General features: G+C 41.7%; 1 protein-coding gene and 1 long non-coding RNA gene across 2 annotated transcripts; both read left to right on the forward strand.

Annotated features, from left to right (window-relative positions):
• The first annotated feature begins 11 nt into the window (after positions 1 to 11).
• On the forward strand, positions 12 to 19,232 carry LOC132598224 (uncharacterized). The gene is made up of 3 exons (XR_009566156.1): positions 12 to 428; positions 718 to 857; positions 18,960 to 19,232. It is a non-coding gene; the product is annotated as an uncharacterized lncRNA (long non-coding RNA).
• On the forward strand, positions 5,319 to 5,699 carry LOC115854173 (ubiquitin-fold modifier 1). Its single transcript, XM_030858057.3, has one exon. The coding sequence runs from the start codon at positions 5,324 to 5,326 to the stop codon at positions 5,579 to 5,581; it is 258 nt and encodes an 85-aa protein (XP_030713917.1). The 5' UTR covers positions 5,319 to 5,323; the 3' UTR covers positions 5,582 to 5,699.
• Positions 19,233 to 20,644: the final 1,412 nt, after the last annotated feature.

Genomic DNA, 20,644 nt, shown 5'->3' on the forward strand with positions numbered 1-20,644 from the left:
TCTCCCGCCGCCGCCGCCGCCGCCGCGCCACTGCCTTCGCGCAGGTGCGGCGGCCTCTCTCGCCACTTCCACTGCGCCGAATCTTCGCGGCTGCGCAGGTGGCGCCCCTGAGGCTCCCAGGGTTTGCTGCGCTGGGGAAGCTCCCATTACGCAGAGCGCGCGTAGGCAGCGCTGACCTTCCCGCTTCCCAGCTTCCCGGGTCTAGGGCGCTCAGCAGATGTGGTTGTGCTCTTTCCGCCTTGCTTTTGTTTTCTTGGTTTCAGTCCCTGGTTTTGCAAGTAGTTCCTCGTTCCCGGTAAGCGGGAAACGCGGACTGCGTTACCCATGTTTGAAACTGGGTTTACACGTTTGGAAAGCAAGAAGGGGTTACTCTGCTGGAGCAGTTTGATGTTGCACGTAAGGGGTTTTATACCTTACGGTTCCACAAGGTTGGTTGCCCAAGTGTCCCTGGATGAAATAAGTTAAAGTGGGCCCTGGGAGGGTCAGCAGTAATAATATTTTACATGGGTACCGTTGTCTGCCTTCTATAGAGCGCTTTCACATATCTTACATCTTCCGTTCTGTGGATACTGCTTTTCCACAGTGCATTTTGAACAAGAAAAATACCTTCATTATATATTGCTTAATCATCCTACCTTGTAATTGTTTTTGCATTTATCTCCTGCACTCGACCGTGAGCTCCTACACGGTAAACCCAATTTATCTTTGTGCCTGCAGCTCCCGCTGTATCTGGTATGTAGAAGAGAGGGACAAAGAAACGCGGAGGCTCAGGAAGGTTGGTTGCCCACCTCTTCTTTCCACCACAGAATTCTGCCTCTAGAAAAGCAGGGGAAAGAGTAGCCACGCAAAGGATCTGGGTAAGCAAGAGTTTTTGGCCTGTTCTCAGAAGTGGTCAGACCAAAAGTCTTCACTCATTCCTCAGGTGTTTGTCCAGAAACTCACAAACAAGATGCTGTCTCAAGCTCAAGGCAGTGCTTCTCCCACTCACATATCACTAATAATAGCTAACATTTTTGAGATCCCTGTATGTGCTCTGGCACTGTTTTACATGTTATAGTACATATGTTATTTCATTTAATCCTTACACCAGCCCTGTGAGGTAGGTACTATTATTATCTCTACTTTGTAGATGGAATTTATTGAAGCACAGTATGGTTAAATACCTAGCCCCAAGTAAACGGCAGATCTGGGATTCAAACCCAGGCATCCTAGTGCCAGAGTCTGCACTCAACAATTGTGATATACTCCCTCTCAATGTATGTGAACTGAGATGCTTAAATATGCATGTGTTACAACATAAATGTCGAGAACAGAAATCATACTTTTTTGGGGAAAAAGCATTATCCAATCAAGTGCTTTATGATGGTTCAGATGACTTACAGAGATAGGATTTCCTGATCCCTTTTTTTCTAGCTTTCTCTCCATTTCAAGATTTAGCTTGTGGATTGATGGTGAACACAGAACAGGTGACAAGCTATAATGGTGATCCTGTCTGGAGTAGTTTTCACAGACTCTTATTGCCACCAGTTCATCTTAGGGCCTTTATAGGTGAAGAAATGGATCCTCATCAAACTCTTTTGTTAATGACCATTTATTTATACCCTGCTTTATTTCAGAAGAAGGGATTTAAAGTAACTTACGTAAATACATGAAGTAGGATAAATTAAAAATATGTACAGAGAAAAAGAGCACAAAAGAAAACCAAGAGTGGGAAAGATAAGATAAAACCAGCAGTATTGTATGTAAAATGCATGGTGTAAGGTCCTATGGTTTGCTAGGGATAAGTCACAAATATGATTCTAAGCTTTCTAGCAACCAAGGAAAATTGCAACCAATGAGTAGCAAGTGGAGTAAGTGTTCTGGCTGAGCTGGAACTGAGACTTGAATAGACCAGCTTGTGGAGTTGGATGCCACTTTCCCAAATCTCTTCCATGAGTCTCTAAAAGAGTAACAGAATGTTTAGAACACTTAAGGTGTCTTCTTATCCTCCAATTTTCATGGGGCCCATGAACCCCGTGAGAAAGAACTTTGAACCCTGTCCTCCATTAGGGTTTATATATATTCAGATATATTTAAGGGACAAGGGACACTCAAAGGAAACTGGATTGCACAGAGAGAAAGTGAGCATCTTAGAGAAAATCACCCCAAGTGGAGGAGGGCAGAGAGAGTCTGGTCTCAGCAGAGTTCTGGGAATCAGAAGAGCTCAGAGGTTCTGAGTACCGTCTGGTACTGCCTGCAGCTGGAGATGCCCCTTCACCCCCACCCCACCAGGTTTTCTAGTGCCTTCGAATCCTGGGTAAGAAGGGACTATTATAAAAATGAAACAGCTCTATCACTAGGGGCCCAACCAACTTTCCTGTGGGATCCCCCTCCAAAAATATTATATAAGAATTCAGAATCAGTTGTCTTCAGATTTTGAAGCTTAGTGCATATACTATGTATTACTTAACACCCCAGCAGCTTCTGGGGCAGCTCACTATAAACTGAAGCATTATTTTTTTTTTAAAGAAAATCATATGAATATCCATGTCATGTAAGGTAAATAAAGACTGCATTTTGCCTCATATCAGTTCAAGTCAGAGTTGCCGTTAAAGCAGCCTCCCCACCCCGAATAAAACGTATTTATTGAAGGAAATTGGAAAACAAAGAAAAAATATAAAAATCACCTATAATTTCACCAGCCATAGCTAACCACTTTTCTGTTTTATTTCTGAATATATATTTATATATATTTATATCATATATAATATAATTATAAATATATTTATTTATATAGACATATATATGTCTATATAAATTTACACCAAGGAAGTAGAGCATTCTTATGAAACTTTTCGTAAGCCGAAATGTCATAAAGCAAAGAAGCAATTACCCTAGGACACATCTTGCTAACAGGTGCACAAAATAAATCGAGATAAAGCACAGATGCTCACAGACACAGTTCAAAGTTATGGCAGCCTGATGCTGAGATGCTGAGTATAGTTCCTAGAGAAGGAACTTGGCGGTGCTTGATGTGTGCATTTCCTCTGTAATGGCTTGCTGCAGAACTAACGCTAATCACTATTTTTACTTTCGCCTTTTCGGAAAAAGATACTCACGTAGGTCTTTCATAAAAGCAAAGTTGCATACAGTGAACTTTCTAAAAGCAGGGAATAGATAGATAGATGTATACCCATTTTGTAAAATGGGGATCATTCTTCACTTCCATTTCATCCTACTTGGTTATGTGAGTTTTCGTGTCACATTTATGTGAATCTCAGTTTTCAAAGTTTATTTAGACCTTAAAATGTGGATAAGCGGTTGAGGGCAGAGGAAGAGGTAAGAGGTGGAGATCCAGAGGTCAGAGGAGACAGTGCTGCAGGCAGCAGCAGCAACAGAGGCAGTCAGAGCCACGATGAGGTTCAAGGGTAGGCGGGTACCAAAGAGACAGAAGCCTCACTTGACAGATACTGACTCTCAGGAAGTTCTTGGCCTGAGTGTGAGCAGTGGTCCATGGGCAGAATGGGGGTTGTCAGTTAGGGAAGTCAGCAGCTTGGAAGCAGGACACGAGAAGGCTGCCATTGGTGTAGGAGCAATGTGTGGTGGGCAGCAGCTCTGTAGAGCACCTGAGCCTGGAGACCAGGAGACTTTAGAGCAGAGGACTGGCAGGGAGTGGTTCTGATTGCATGTAGGAAACTGCCTCCCTCTCTTTCTGGACATGTGGCAAGACTTAGGAAAAGGATCAGGCTAAGGTCCCCCTCCTGATGAGACCAGGATTGTTAATCCAAGAGACTAGAGGGCAAACTATTAGCTAGACTCCCAACCCAGTGTGGCTTTAGATAGTGGTGTGTGGGAGCCAGCTTACACTGGCTCATGAGAGCCAGTTGTTAAACTTTCAGAGAATTTTGCAAGCCAGTTGTTAAACAGAGTCATTATTTAAAAAGTAAATTATATAGACTTACAAATAAATATAACAAAAACAAAAGTAATTATTGCTCAAGATTCATCACATTCTATTTATGTTGCTACATTTTACTATTATGTATAGTCTAAAGGTTGTTAACATGTACTGTATCTGTATGGTGGAAATACTATATAATGAAATGCTGCTATGCATCTCTTTCCAACTCTACCTTCAGTGATATTATATTGGCCATAGTGAGAGCAGTATTTACACCAAGGAAATTAGCACATGTTACAAATCTATCAGCTTTTTCCACCAGAAAGCTGGTTGTTAAACATTTACCAGCATACCACTGGGCTTAGGGAGGCATAACATGCATGTTAATATCCTTGGGTAATTCCAGAAATGTCTGTGGAGGGAAATTGGACTTCCTGATTGTAAAGGACTTGGGGAATCATGATTTAGGGTCTTAATAAAATCATGATTTTATTTGTACTTACTGACAGGAAATACCTGGGCCAGACTAGTACTCAGAGGAGCCCAACTATCACTGTGCTGAGATCAGAAAGATGTCCCTATGGAGTGTCCTCAAAGAAGGCACTTTGGAACACAGTGAACAGCAGCCTCATGATTCCTTTTAGTAAACACAGCACAGACTTTCATAGGGATGTTTTATATGCCTCTTGATATTAGCCAGTAGCCAATATGGTGTGAAAGTGAATAGGTTTAGGTAGCAAAGTGTGAAGGTTGTGATAGTGATATATAGCTCTTTGCTGCCTTGACTAATCCAGGATAACTTATAAATGAATGAATCAACATTCATCAGGCTGTCCTTCCATGAATATGATTCCTCTTAATCAAGTCTTTAATAGTCTTAAATGGCAGTAAGTTCTAAATTTTACTAGATATACCTTGAGGGCAGCCATTCTGTATATCAAATGTCATAGACTTTTGTAGTCAGCTTAATTCAAGGATACTGAGAAACCAGACAAGGACACATGCATCAGTAGAAGGCCACCCCTGTCAGTACAGAGCCAGACCTGGTATACACCTAGGCAGGGCCAAGAATTTTGCTTAGGATTTACTTTTGGTTTCATTTCAATACACATGTGAGAGAATAATCAAGCACCAGAGTGATCAGCTAAGCCATAAGGCACGTCCTCAGTCATTTTAGCCCCCCAAATTATAAAGCCAGGTATAACCAAATACCTCTTCCCCTGCCCTTGGCCAAAACCCTCCCCCTTCCTCCAGTTCTGACACCCCCAACTCTCTCTCTCTCTCTGTCTCTCTCTGTCTCTCTGTCTCTGTCTCTGTCTCTCTCTCTCTCTCTCAGTGGAACATTGTCTCTTAAGGAAACTCTCTGGTGTATGCTTCAAGATAAAATGATCACAAAATAAATGCCTAGGTTAGCGTGGGGTTTCTGTCCAGACCGGCTGCACCATGTCGAAGGTTTCCTTTAAGATCACACTGACGTCGGACCCGCAGCTGCCGTACAAAGTACTCAGTGTTCCCAAAAGTACACCTTTTACAGCAGTCTTAAAGTTTGCAGCAGAAGAATTTAAAGTTCCTGCAGCAACAGGTGCAGTTATTACCAATGATGCAATAGGAATAAATCCTGCACAGACTGCTGGAAATGTTTTTCTAAAGCACGGTTCAGAACTGCGAATAATTCCTAGAGATTGTGTTGGAAGTTGTTAATATCTGCTGCTTGGAACATAAAATCCTCTTCCAGAATAAATATTGGTATTTTTATTGTTGTAAAATTGGAGTCAGGCATTTGAAATCCTATGAAAACACCAATAGTTGATGAAGTAATGAAAGGTAGCTCTCTGTCCCTTCTTGTTGTTCACACTCTTCATGTGAAGAGGGGACACTTCTCTGTTGAGGGTGTCATCACCATAGAAGGTCACATTACTACCTCACAGCACACACAGGTGGTTCGTTGGGGGTAAATGGGTTATCCACCTGTGTCATAACTGGAGGGTGCTTCTGATCATTCTTTCTGAGAACATTTGGAAAATTAAAACTTACTGAATCTTCCTATTTGTCTTTGAGTTAAAAATGTAAAAACTTATCAATCCATACGTGGCAGTTTGCTTGATAGCATCTGACTTGCAGACACAAAAATAGTTGAATTCTTCATTATATATCGTTTATGATAAAGGATCACATCAATGAATAACTGTCTTTTTATCATTTAGCTTGTTTTAAAGTTTCAAACTTCTTGAGTTCTTATAAATTTTAATTTAAAATTCAAATAGCCAAAAATTGAATTTTTGATCTAAATTGAATTTTTGATCTAGCCCCTTACGTGTAACATTGGTATCCCATGCCAAAGAGTTTGAGACTAAAGTAGAAGCATCAGTTGCTGAATTATGCATTCCTTTATTGATCTTTTTTTAAAAAAACCTTTAAAACAGAAATCCTAATATCCTAGAATATTAGGATGATATTTCCAAATAACGTTCGGGGAGAAAGTATTGTTGTAAAGAAGATCTATTGTTCACAACAGAGCTCAAGGAAATGCTAACTGAAATGCTCACTAATTCTACCTACTGAAGACCCAACATTTAAGGAAGTGTTAAGATTAGTTACTAGAATGAATAAGAAGCTAGGAAAGGCAGATGGGGAAGCCCAGATGACCAGGCTTCTAGTAAGAAGGAAAGAAACAAAAATGAAGGGGAGCAGAAAGCTGTAACAGAGTGTCACAGAAAAGGCCAAACTGGATAGACAAAACTGCAGAGGCTATGTTGGGAAGAACTGAAAGGAAAATAAAATACTTGACATTGTTGTGAGGAGCAGAAGGCAATCAGAGAAAGCAAAGCATAGGCCTTGTCAACATACAGATGTCAAAATTCCCCGTAGAGAATCTAAAGAATGATAGGCATAAGGGAAGATTTTATTTGCCCTTAGAGAGGACATCAATATCTGTGCACATCTTGAAAGGTGAAATGAAGGCTCGTAGTGACTGAAAACCAGTGCTTGACTTGCTGTATTCTAGATGGTAAGCTCTCTGTAGGCAGGCCTGGTGTCTGTCTTGCTCTTTCTAGGCCTGGAAATGTAGGCTTTCATTGAATATGTGTAGAATTATTCATGGATAAAGTATTTCCAAGACCAGTTTTTATCTAAGTGTGCATAGGCTCTAGGTTCATTGGGAAAAAAAATAATGCAACCGAATCAGTATCCAAAGGGTAATGTTGGTTAAGTTTAATGAAGTAACTAGATATTGTTCATATGTTTGACAAATGAACGGCAGGATTCTGAATTGTAAAGGGAAAAAAAAATTGTGCTGAGGTAGTATGTTGCTAATGTTTGGGGAATTTTTTATTTTTATAAACAAAGTCTGATGCTTAAAGACTCCTGGTCTTTAACAACATTAAGCCTCAGTTAACCAGAAATTTATGAATACACATTTTCTGAATTTTTGTTTTATTTAGATGTCCCCCATTCTGTTTCTAGCACAAAATTCTGCCTGATTTGTTACATTAATAAGTTTTATGATGTCTTGTACCATAATTTGTTTAATATTTTTTTCTTTGGTTGGAAAATTTTATTGCAGTAAGTTCTTAAAAAATATTTTCTTAAAGAACTAGACATTTTGTTATTAAATAAATGTGATCTGTAACTTTTTGTGCAGAATGTTTTGAAGTGTTGTATTTAGTTTAAATGCTTTATTGGTACATAATTAATATCTTGTGAAAATACATTTTCTTATACCATAAAAAAAATAAATGCCTAGTAATTGAAGGAGTTAACTGTATAACTGTTAACTATAAGACAATTAAAGTTGGAGGGCTGCTATCACAAAGGATGACTAATTTTTGAAGAGTTGATCTGTGGCTCTTTTTTTTTTTTTTTTTCCCCTCGTAATTAGATTACAGGGCTGTCTATTTAGGTCACTCCCTAGTTTGTTACAATAAAACCATGTCATCTACCTATATGAGATTGTTTCTCTTTCAGTGTTCTCCTATCTTTCTCATTCAAAGATATTTAAGAAATAACTCAATGTGTTTGTTGGTGAAGAAAAGTACACCAAATGGGAAAGTTTGTTTCAAATAAAACAGTTTAAGTGTTTTGTTTCTAATGAAGGTGGCTCTCCTCATATAGTATATCAAAATTATGTTTGTCACCTTTTCAGTTGGAGAAGGTTTGCTTCTGAATGGTTTCATAAGTCTCTGTTTCAGTTGGCTTTGGTAAATAAAACAAACAAAGGGATATTAAGTTTTTAAATGTAGTTATAAAATGAGTGGCTCTCCCCTAAGACCACATTAAAATTAATGGCATGTATCTCCTAAAACTAGAACCAGATGTGTCTGTGAGCTGTGAAAAATATTTATTGGAGTGACATCAACCCTAATAGACCCTTTTATATAGGAAACACTGGTTAAATAGAATATTTTTCAGTTATTCAAATCTTGATTCAAACCAAATCTAGTCTGCTATAAATACATTCTTAATTGAAATACCCTAATGTTACTTATTATTTGAGGACATCTTATAGCGAATAGACCCCCAAAGCAAAGTGAATAATGAATTGTTTCAGTATTTATGAAATATTTAGTATGTTTGATTCTGTACTGAAGAAAACATGATCTTCCCAACTTTCAAGTGGTTTAATGGCTATTTGGGAAAATGACCACAAAATGATTTGGATAGTGGGAAAAGCATTGGCTTGAAGTTGGGAGACCAAAGTAGCTGAATACCCTTAAACAAATCTCTCTGTCTTTCTGAACCTTGGTTTCATTACCTACAAAATTAGTTGCATTAATGATCTCCAAAGTTTCTTCCAGCTCTAACAAGTCTTTGATTCGAGGACACAAAAATGAAACCCAAAATGTAACATAATATTGTACAGGCTGTCCCCAACTTAGGAACTGGATCAACTCCAAAAGGTCAATTGTTTGGAACACAGAATATATTTTCCCACAGAGACTGTGGTACAAGTGGTGGTTAAATCCTAGATCCGTCTGCAAAATCAATTTAATCCTTAATGTAACTGTAGAAGAGTATCCATGGTAATATGGACTCTAACCACCAATTACGTATAACAAAGTTTATGGGAAAAGCCATTGAGGGATTCCAATTTGGTATGGCAGAAAACATCTATCAGTGTTTTTTCCACTACCTGAAGCAATAGGCATGAAGCAATTCTAGTTCTAATTTACAGGCAGACCTGGGCCCCAAATGGTAAACAAAGCCTGGACTGGCAGCATGGAGAGTGAGGCTCTGATACCTCTGATCTCATAAGGGGGGCAGGGGTCGGGGTGGCTGAGGACAGTTCATGGTGTCTGGAGTTTTGGTTGCCAGGAAGGAGTTGGCTCCAAACCAAAGGATAGGGAATGTAAGGGCAGGAGGCAAAAAAGGGAGTGAACATGTATGTGCTGGAAACTTTTAAGAGAAAAGATGCAATTACTTTTTTTTTTTATTGGAGTATAATTGCTTTACAATGGTGTGTTAGTTTCTGCTTCACAACAAAATGAATCAGTTATATATATACATATGTTCCGTATCTCTTCCTGCTTGCGTCTCCCTCCCTCCCACCCTCCCTATCCCACCCCTCCAGGTGGTCAGAAAGCACTGAGCCGATCTCCCTGTGCTATGCGGCTGCTTCCCACTAGCTATCTACCTTATGTTTGGTAGTGTATATATGTCCATGTCTCTCTCTTGCTTTGTCACAGCTTACCCTTCCCCCTCCCCATATCCTCAAGTCCATTCTCTAGTAAACCTGTGTCTTTATTCCTGTTTTACCCCTAGGTTCTTCATGACATTTTTTTTCTTAAATTCCATATATATGTGTTAGCATACGGTATTTGTCTCTCTCTTTCTGACTTACTTCACTCTGTGTGACAGACTCTAGGTCTATCCACATAAAAAGGAATGAAATTGAGCTATTTGTAATGAGGTGGATGCAATTACTTTTGATCTCACTCCCTTTGTGGTTGAGGAAGTTGAGGCCTAGGAAGGGTACATTGCGCTGACTTAATAGCAAAACTAGGACTTGAATCTAGACCTAATGATTCTTAGCCCAGATCCCTCCCCTCCCCTCTGGCTGTCATGCTGTGCAAGAACCTACTCTTTTCATCTGCCTCTGTTTCCTGCACAGGAATCCCTAGAACCCTTTACCCCCACCCCATCCTTATCCTATTTTTCATCCTCTGGTCTTCCAGGGCAGTCTGGTCAACGATCAGCACAGCAGTTTTCTGTTTTGCCCATATGTGGTTTAACAGTGCCACCAACTCAAAGAATGACTTTCTAGTTGCCAGAAAGAAGCCCCTCAGACTCCTCTCCAGTTTGGTACAAACCACCTAGAGAATGAGACTGAGTAATCCCAAACTCTAGTGACATTGAGGTACTTCTAGTAGTGATGTTTCTGTTAAGACAGAACCCAAACTGGCTGGGCGAGCCAGTGTCCCAATGCCCAGGTGACAGGCATTGCTCCTTTGTCAGAAAGAAGGCTTCTGGCAGGAGGTTCCTAAGTGTACCATGTGCTGGGAATTTTTACTATCACATTTAATCCCTCTAAAAATCCTGTGAGGTCAGTATTTTCCCTTTCATAGATGTGGGAATGAAGACTCAAAAGCCTTCGGCTTGCCTTGAGTCACCAGGTTGGTCTGATTTCTGAGCCCTGCTGGAACAGCCAGGCAGCGCACCTTAGAGACTGGGGCTGGTTCGGTGGACCAGCTCTGGAACACTGTTGTGAGAGGAAGTGGGAAGTGAGGAGAAGGGTGGGCCCTGGCAGTGGCTGTAATCTGCTTTGATGGCAGGGATAGCTTGCTCAAAGCAGGATGGGAGTGGGCAGAAGCTGGGTGATTTCTCAGTAGGGCAGATACTTCCAGAATGAGAGGGAAGGAGGGTTCATTCACACCTACAGCCAGGGGGAGGGTGGGGAATGCCTGTCCCACACACCTGAGAGGGCTCCCGGGCCAGGCCAACAGTCCCACTTATGCAACCCTGATTTGTCCATATTTTATGCCAGGCCTGCCGGAGTAGTGCTCAGGAATGTGGTTCAGATCCTGAGCTTTTTAGAATTCCTGAGGGAGAGAACAGTGAGGTCAGGTAAGGCCATAATACAACTGGTGCAGCTGAGGGGGCTTGAGCTGGGTTGTGAAGCATTGTGGGGTTTACATCAGTGCCTTTCACATAAAGTGTCTGTGTGTTTGTTGTCAGAATCATCTAGGGAACTTTTGGAAAATACCAATGTTTGATTTCCCTTCTTCCCCTTAGGAAGTCCTATCTAATTCTCAGCATTGGGAGTAGACGAGTAGATATTTTCAAACAATGCCCTAGGGAATTCTCATAGGGACATGCATCCCTCCTCCATTTTTCACTGGCATAGATCTCAAAAGATAAAGCAAAACATAACAAAGAGACACTCAGGTAGGAGAGCCAGGGGAGGGCTCTTCCGGTGAAGGGATCATTTCTGGTGAAGTTTGCAACAAAGTATAAGGAGCCTGGAATGCCTGGGGCAGAGGGTGTACACAGGGAGTGGTAGGAAATAGGGTGGGGTGGTTAAGATGAGCAGTCAAGAAGGAACTGGAATGCTGGGCAGGAGAGTTTAAACCTGATGCTGTTTGAAACAGGAAACTGTTCATGTATTCTCATTCAGTGATTATCTATTGAACACCTACTCTGTGCCAGGCACTGTGTTATGTGCTGGGGATACAGCAGAGAACAAAATAAAGTGTTTGCTCATCAAGTTTGTATTCTGGTAGAGGGACTGTAGGGTGATCAGTCCATCCCAGTTTGCCTGGGACTTTCTGTTTTCTGGGGTTTTTTTAGGGGGGAGTTAACATTTTATTATTTTTAAAAAATTAATTAATTTATTTACTTATTTTTGGCTGTGTCAGGTCTTGGTTGCGGCACGCGGGATCTTTCGTTGCAGTGCGCAGGTTTCTCTCTATTTGTGACGTGTGGGCTCAGTAGCCCCATGGCATGTGGGATCTTAGTTCCCTGACCAGGGATCGAACCCTCATCCCCTGCATTGGAAGGTGGATTCTTAACCACTGGACCGCCAGGGAAGTCCCAACTTTCTGCGGTTTTAACACTGAAAGTGCCTTGGCCCAGGAACCCCCTGGGCAAAGCAGAATAGTTGGTTTCCTAGGAGGTGGAATGTGCATGCATGCCTGTGTAATACTAGGGGTCATAAAGAAACCTAAAGCAGGGTAAGAAGTTGGGGATAAAGAAAAATGCTTTTTTAGAGGGGGTGGTCAGGGAGGATCTCTGAGAACATGATAAATGAGTAGCAATCTGAATAAAATGAGTGAGGGCCATGGAAATATCTCAGAGTAGGTTGGTGAGGGGTGGTTATTTCTAGCAGAGAGAAATACCGTGTAAAGGCCCTGAAGTGGAAACATGCTTGACATAGATGAAGAATAGCCTTGGCAGAGAGGTTGAGAGAAGGAGGTCCCAAGAGAGTGAGCCGTGCCGGAGACACTGGATTATATTGAGTGTGATGGGAGGCTGAGGACAGAGGCATGACCTAATCCCTCAGAAGGTGGGGAAAACAAGAGTGGGAACAGGAAGACCATTTAGGAATCAACTTCATTAGGAAGTCTTGAAAAGTTCCTTCTCAAAAGGTTTGATCAGGGCTTCCCTGGTGGTGCAGTGGTTGAGAGTCCGCCTGGCGATGCAGGGGACACGGGTTCGTGCCCCGGTCGGGGCAGGGCCCGTGAGCCATGGCCGCTGAGCCTGCGCGTCTGGAGCCTGTGCTCTGCAATGGGAGAGGCCACAACAGTGAGAGGCCCTTGTACCGCAAAAAAAAAAAAAAAAAAAAAATCCTTAAAAAAAAAGTTTGATCAGAGAAAGAGCAGGATACAATGCCATTCAAGTAAATGAGCCTGGGCAGGATTGGGCTGACCCAGGCTGTCCTACGGTGATGACATTGGGAATGGAAATGTGGAAACATCTAGAACTGTCTTGGAGACAGGGTTAACAGAAGGTGGTGGTGCAGGATTTACAGGGGGATGAAGGAGGGTGATGATTCCAAGCTAGTCTTCCACACATTAGTTTTCCTAGTTTGAATTTCTCCCTCAATTGTCCTGATCCAAACGTCATGGATCATGAAGTTTTCTACTAGAATGAGGAAGATTCCATGGTAGGGTCGCAAGAGCAGGAACTTGGGGTCATACAATCCAGGGCACACACCGTGGCTCCATCACAGACAAGCCATGCCCCTCAGACAGCTCACCTAATCTCTGGGGCTCTCAGTATCCCTGCCAGTAGAATAGGAATGATACTGCCTGGCAGAGTTGGGAGCACTAAATGAAGTAACACTCATAGAGGACCTAGTTCAGGACATGCTGAGCCGTCAGTCTGGGTTCATTCTCTCCCTCTGTTTACACCCTGGGAGTTCAGTATGTGTGCCTGCACATTTTCAGAAGTTATCAGTACTCTACATGTCATTTTGTGCTCTTTGGCCCCCTTTCCCTCTCCCCCAGCCTGCTTATTCCATACACACATTTCTCTGTGTTGGTGGAGTACACACTCTGGTCATCTTGTTCTTCTTCTTCCTCTTCACTGGCTCTGCCTATGTTCAGATGTGCCTTTCCTTTCATTTGGACAGTTTTAGAAACCTCCCAACCGGTCCTCCCATCGTCCAGCCTATACTCTTATATCCTTCAGGCCACATCATCTTCAGTATAAAATCTAAACACCTGAGCAGGTCTTGCAGAGTCCACGTTGCCTCTGCCTACTTTTCTGTAAACTCTGCTCCCTGATTTACCCCCGTCTTTGGCCCCACCCTCCATCCTCCACCCCTGACAAGTCTACTGTTTTATTCCTTGTGATCCCATGGTAGTTTGTACCTACTGAACTTATCTCCCATTATTTGTGTGTAAAAAGAGCAAGGTATTTGGTGCAGGGGTTCAGAGCTCAGTCTCTGGAGCCACCCAGCCTCCATCCTAATCCCAGCCCTGTTACTTATCAGTTGGGCCTAATGATTAGGGATTAATTAAATAAACGATGATCCTTCCCTAAACTGGAATGCCATGACCTTGAGCAAGTTATTTCATTGTTGTGCTTCAGGGACAATAATAATATCCACCTCACAGGGTTGTCATGAGTATTAAGAGTTAATACATCTGGGCTGCCCAGGTGGCACAGTGGTTAAGAACCTGCCTGCCAACGCAGGGGACACAGGTTTGAGCCCTGGTCCGGGAAGATCCCACATGCCGCGGAGCAACTAAGCCCGTGGGCCACAACTACTGAAGCCCGCACGCTTACACCCCATGCTCCCCAGCAAGAGAAGCCACTGCAATGAGAAACCCTCGCACGGCAACCAAGAGTAGCCCCCGCTCGCCGCAACTAGAGAAAGCCCGCGCGCAACAGCGAAGACCCAATGCAACCAAAAATAAAAATAAATAAATTTATTTAAAAAAAGAGTTAATACATCTAAAGCACTTAAATAGTACCTTCTATGTAGGAAGCCCTCCAGAAACATTGCCTATAATTATTACATCTATCTCCCTGAGTTTGAGTTCCTTGAAGGAAGAGACTAGAGATCTAGTCTTTCAAATGTTTGTTGAACAAAGACATAAGTAAATCTCCTTTTAAAGACATTATTCCCCCTTTTACTTAATTTTTTCTCTTTTAATTTAGTTTATTTATTTTTGGCTGTGTTGGGTCTTTGTTGCTGCATGCGGGCTTTCTCTAGTTGTGGCGAGCGGGGGCTGCTCTTCCTTGTGGTGCGCGGGCTTCTCATTGTGGTGGCTTCTCTCATTGCAAAGCACAGGCTCTAGGCATGCGGGCTGCGGTAGTTGCAGCATGTGAGCTCAGTAGCATGGCACCCGGGCTTAGTTGCTCCGTGGCATGTGGGATCTTCCCGGACCAGGGCTTGAACCCAGGTCCCCTGCATTGGCAGGCAGATTCTTAACCACTGCGCCACTGGGGAAGCCCTTAGTTTGCATTTTTAACAAGCCTCTCCGTTTTTCCGGATAGTGATTTACTACATTTATAATCAGATGTGCAAACTTCTGGTTCATTTTTCTTAATTACTTATGGAATACAGTTGGATGTTGACCATACATATTTGGATCTATATATTTATATCAATTTTTATCAATATATTTTGGACGGGAAGATCCTATTTATATATATTGAGCACATGTATTTTCTTCATTCTGTGTTTTCCTTTAAGTATATATTTTGTGTTCTGATGTGTTTTGTTTATTTGAACTCATCTATTTTGTCTCTACCAAAAGCATCCATTGAGTAAAATAGTAGACTTTTGGAGCTTGGAAGAACTTTAATGTCATGGTCCTTATTCTTTTCATAGATGAGGAATCTGAGGGTCCAACAAATAACTTGAATCCTATAAACCAATAAGAAGAAAGGCAAACAACCCAATTTTTAAAATGGGCAAAAGATTTAAAGAAGCATTTCATAGAAAAGATTGTCCAAATGTCCAGTAAGTGTCTGAAAAAGTACTCAACATCATTAGTCACCAGGGAAATGCAAATGAAAACCACAGTGAGATACCAACTCATACTCTTTATTAATTTTATTTATTTATTTATTTACTTTTGGCTGTGTTGGGTCTTTGTTGCTGTGCGCGGGCTTTCTCTAGTTGCGGCGAGCGGGGGCTGCTCTTAATTGCTGGGAGCAGGCTTCTTATTGCGGTGGCTTCTTGTTGTGGAGCATGGGCTCTAGGCCTGCAGGCTTTAGTAGTTGTGGCACGTGGGCTCAGTAGTTGTGGCTTGCGGGCTCTAGAGTGCAGGCTCAGTAGTTGTGGCACACGCACAGGCTTAGTTGTTCTGTGGCATGTAGGATCTTCCTGGACCGGGGCTCAAACCCATGTCCCCTGCATTGGCAGGCAGATTCTTGGGCTTTTTTTGGTGTTTTTTTTTTGCGGTACGCGGGCCTCTCACTGTTGTGGCCTCTCCCGTTGTGGAGCACAGGCTCCGGACGCACAGGCTCAGCGGCCATGGCTCACTGGCCCAGCTGCTCCGCGGCATGTAGGATCTTCCCAGACCCGGGCACGAACCCGCGTCCTCTGCATCGGCAGGTGGACTCTCAACCACGGCGCCACCAGGGAAGTCCCCAACTAATACTCTTTAGAATAGTTAAAAGATTTGAAATTATCAAGTGAAGGTATGTTTTAGAACTCTCACACATTGCTCTTGGAATGTAAATTTGGTAGAATTGGTTTGGAAAACTGGCACATTTATAAAAGCCAGATCTAAGGCTACCCTATGACTTAGCAGTTCCACTCCTAGTTCCACACCAGAAATGGGTGCGTGTGGTCACTAATAGACACAAACAAAATGTTCATGACAGTTTTATTTTTAATAACCAAAATTTGGAGACAAACTAAATATCCTTCAACAGGAGAAGTGATAAATTATAGTGTATTCACATGGTGGAATTTTATACAGCAAAAACAGACGAAACAACAATCTACTGCTATATGTGACAACATGCATGAATCTCACAGACATAATGAGTGAAAAAAAGGAAAACATAAAAAGTATATACTAGGGAATTCCCTGGTTGTCCAGTGGTTAGGGCTCCGAGCTTCTACTGAGGAGGCACGGGTTCGATCCCTGGTCAGGGAACTAGGATCCTGCATGTGGTGCTGCCAAAGTATATATCATATGATTCCATTTATATTAAAATCAAAAACAGAACAAATCAAACGTGGTAAAAGTAAGGATAGGATTTACCTCTGGAGCATAAGGATATTGGCTGTAAAGGACAAGTGAGAACTTTCTGGGATGTTGGAATATCCATTATGATGATCTAGGTTTGGGTTAAACAAGTATATACTTACACAATGTGTATTTAAGATTAGTATGCTTTAGTGTATGTATAGATAGATACAGATATAGCACCTCAAAGAAGAGTATTACCCTAAAATTAAAGAAAATTTTAATTTTCTTTTTTGTGCTATGTGTTTTAAATGTTCTCACCTTTTCCTCAGCTATATTTGCCAGAAAGTCTAAAATGAAGTCATGGTAAATCGTAACGAGAGAAAAATAGAAGTTATTATTTTTAAAAGCTAGAGTGGTATCTCAGCTTCCTATCCAGATTTAGTGCCCTGAGCCCTGGACCTAGCTAAAAATAGTTCAGAGCTTTGCCAGCTGGTGACCTGGGAACTGGGCTATGTTTAGCAGAAACCAGCACGTGAGTGAAATGGGGGAGAGCCACGTGGAGCACTGTGGGTCTGGTAGGCATGGCTCACTCTCAGCAAGCTGTTTGAGCCATGCCTGCCGTCAGTAACTCAGACTGTTCCCTCCACTGCAGACCAGTGGGTAGTGTAGGGTCACAGTTTACTGGTGAGTGGAAATGAGAGGGAGAGACAAGAATCCATACTGATTAGAAGGGCAGAGGTCCAGCACTGGGAGACTGGACATAAAGGAAGTCAGAGTACTTAAGCCCTGGCTAAACCCAGGGTGTACCTTCCTTTTTTCTTTACCAGGTTAGACTCAATTTTTGTTTTTGCAAAAATGTATTCATTTCTCAACAACTCTATTTTATCTTTTTTAATTGACGTATAGTTGATATATAATATTGTGTTAGTTTCAGGTATACAGTAAAGTGATTCAGTTATATACATACATTTTTCAGATTATTTCCCATTATAGGTTATTACAAGATATTGAATATTGTTCCCTGTGTTATACAGTAAATCCTTGTTGCTTATCTATTTTATGTATAGTAGTTTGTTAATTACATACTCTGCATTTATCGGCCCCCCACCTTTGGTAACCATAAGTTTGTTTTCTTTGTCTTTGAGTCTGTTTCTGTTTTGTATATAGATTCATTTGTATTGTTTTTTAGATTTTACATAAAAGTGATATCATGTAATATTTGTTTATCTCTGTCTGACTTACTTCAAATAGTATGATATTCTCTAGGTCCATCCATGTTGCTGCAAATGGCAATATTTAATTATTTTTTTGTGGCTGAGTAATATTCCATTGTATCTATTGGGTTGGCCAAAAAGTTCTTTTGGCTTTTTCCATAACATCTTACTTACTGTAACTTTGTAGTATTGTCTGAAGCCTGGAGGGTTATGCCTCCAGCTTTGTTCTTTTTCCTCAGGATTGCTTTGGCAATTCTGGGTCTTTTGTGGTTCCATATAAATTTTAGGGTTGTTTGTTCTAGTTCTGTGAAAAATATTATGGATAATTTGATAGGGATCGCATTAAATCTGTTGATTGTTTTGGGCAGTATGGCCATTTTAACAATATTAATTCTTCTAATCCATGAGCATGGGATATCTTTCCATTTCTTTGAATCATCTTCAGTTTCCTTTATCAATGTTTTATAGTTTTCATCATATGTCTTTCACCTCCTTGGTTAGGTTTATTCCTAGGTTTTTTGTTTGCTTGTTTGTTTTCTGCAGTGATTTTAAATGGTATTTTTTAACTTTCTCTTTCTGATATTTCATTGTTAGTGTAAAGAAATGCAACACTTTTCTGTATATTAATCTTGTATCCTGCTACCTTGCTGAATTCATTTATTAGTTCTAACAGTTTTTATGTGGAGTCTTCAGGGTTTTCTATTTAGAATGTCATGTCATCTGCAAAGAATGACAATTTTACCTCTTCCCTTCCAATTTGGATATGTTTTATTTCTTTTTCTTGTCTGATTGATGTGGCTAGGACTTCCAATACTATTACAACTCAGTTTTAAATGTTATACTTAAGGAAACCAGGTGCAGAACTATTTAGATTGCAACGCTTAAACATTCCCTGAGTGGTTTTGCTGCTGAATCAGCCTAACTGGAAGAATTAGCTTCACTTAACCTCTTCCTCCTGTAATGTGCCCATCTAAAATGTAGGAATGACTAGTGTAATTATCCGTGTCACAGAGATGTTTTGAGGCTTAATTAAATAACCCACTCTGAATACTCTGAAGTATTCAGAGAAGAAAGGGTTAATAGGAATGGTGCTGCTCTAAGTTCTACTCGCAAACTGACAAGTTACCAAACATGGTATGTGGTACTCTAGTTCCAAACATACTAGCATGGTACCTCCAAGATTTCACCCGATTTAGTTAGAATCACCATCACTCAACCAACACTAGTTGAGAGAACTCTGTTTCTACATTGTGTTCTTCTTTTTTTTTTTCCCAGCCACACGGATGCGGGATTTTAGTTCCTGGACTAGGGATCGAACCCATGCCCCCTGCAGTGGAAGCATGGAGTCTTAACCACTGGACCACCAAGGAAGTCCCCATTGTGTTCATTTTTTAAAGGAAGGTGTAAATATGAGGGTAATTCATAACAAGTGACAACTTTTAAAGAAATGACTTTAAACAACTTGATACGTTGCTGTTGTCAGTAGACAGAACTTTTAGCCCCAAAGTAAGATGCAACCTGACTTTTAAGGCAGGGACAAGGATGTGCCAAACTCTGAGATCAAAAGTAAGCTTTAATTCAAACACGGTGGATGCCCTTAGAAACTTTCCTAAAAATAAATCCATCCTGCTGCATGATTTAGAAATGGCTTAGGATACCATCTTTTCCAGCCTTAAGAAGCAAAAACCCCAAAATGTCATCAATGAAAAACAATCTGGGAGATGCTGCTAAAACTCTGTCAAGGGTATGGTCTCCCTTCCTACAGTAACCAATAAACTTGGCTTTGCTTAATTAAAAAAATCAAATCTGTGAGCAAACAGGAATGCGGTGGGCCAATTAATGGCAATGAAGATGATGACAATAATGGTGGTAATAATAATGACAGGAAGCAGGTATTGAGGGCTTACTAGGTGCCAGACACTCTTCTAAGGGCTTTACATGATCCCTGTAGTAGCCCAGGAAGATAAGACCTATTATTATCCCTGTTTTACAGACAAACAAACTAAGGCTTTAGAGAAGTTAAGTAACTAACTTGCCTAAGGTTATATAGCTTAGCAGCGGCTTTCAAAACTTTGGTGTGGGGACTTCCCTGGTGGCACAGTGGTTAAGAATCCACCTGCTGAGCATATCCAAACGAGGGCCTCTGGAGTGTGGAGTTCCGGAGTTTGGAGGATCATATGTTCCAGCAGAATATGCTTCCTTCAGAATTGCTGAACAGATTTTTACAAGAATAAGTACTGATGATGATATTGAAACAAATTCATCAACATTTATGAAGGAAATGAAAGAGCCATCATTTATTAGATGAGAAAATGAGTCACCATAATAATGATGAATGAAAATACTGCTCGTTATAAAGTCAAGGAAGCTACCCTGTGAAACTGGGCTATCATTCGGCGGTGTTGTTGAGTTTTCCCTTCTAAATTCAGGTTATAGGTTATTACAAGATATTGAGGGACTACCCTGGTGGCGCAGTGGTTAAGAATCTGCCTGCCAGTTGGGCTTCCCTGGTGGCGCAGTGGTTGAGAGTCTGCCTGCCGATGCAGGGGATGCGGGTTCGTGCCCCTGTCCGGGAAGATCCCACATGCTGCAGAGCGGCTGGGCCCGTGAGCCATGGCCGCTGGGCCTGTGCGTCCGGAGCCTGTGCTCTGCAACGGGAGAGGCCACAGCAGTGAGAGGCCGGCGTAATGCAAAAAAAAAAAAAAAAAAGAATCTGCCTGCCAATGCAGGGGACACGGGTTCCAGCCCTGGTCCAGGAAGATCCCACGTGCCACAGAACAACTAAGCCCGTGAGCCACAACTACTGAGCCTGCACTCTAGAGCCCGCGAGCCACAACTACTGAAGCCCACGCGCCTAGAGCCCATGCTCCACAACAAGAGAAGCCACCGCAATGAGAAGCCCGCGCACCCCAACGAAGAGTAGCCCCCACTCACGACAACTAGAGAAAGCCCACGCACAG

This window comes from Globicephala melas, chromosome 12 (assembly GCF_963455315.2).
Source record: "Globicephala melas chromosome 12, mGloMel1.2, whole genome shotgun sequence".
NCBI lineage: Eukaryota > Metazoa > Chordata > Mammalia > Artiodactyla > Delphinidae > Globicephala > Globicephala melas.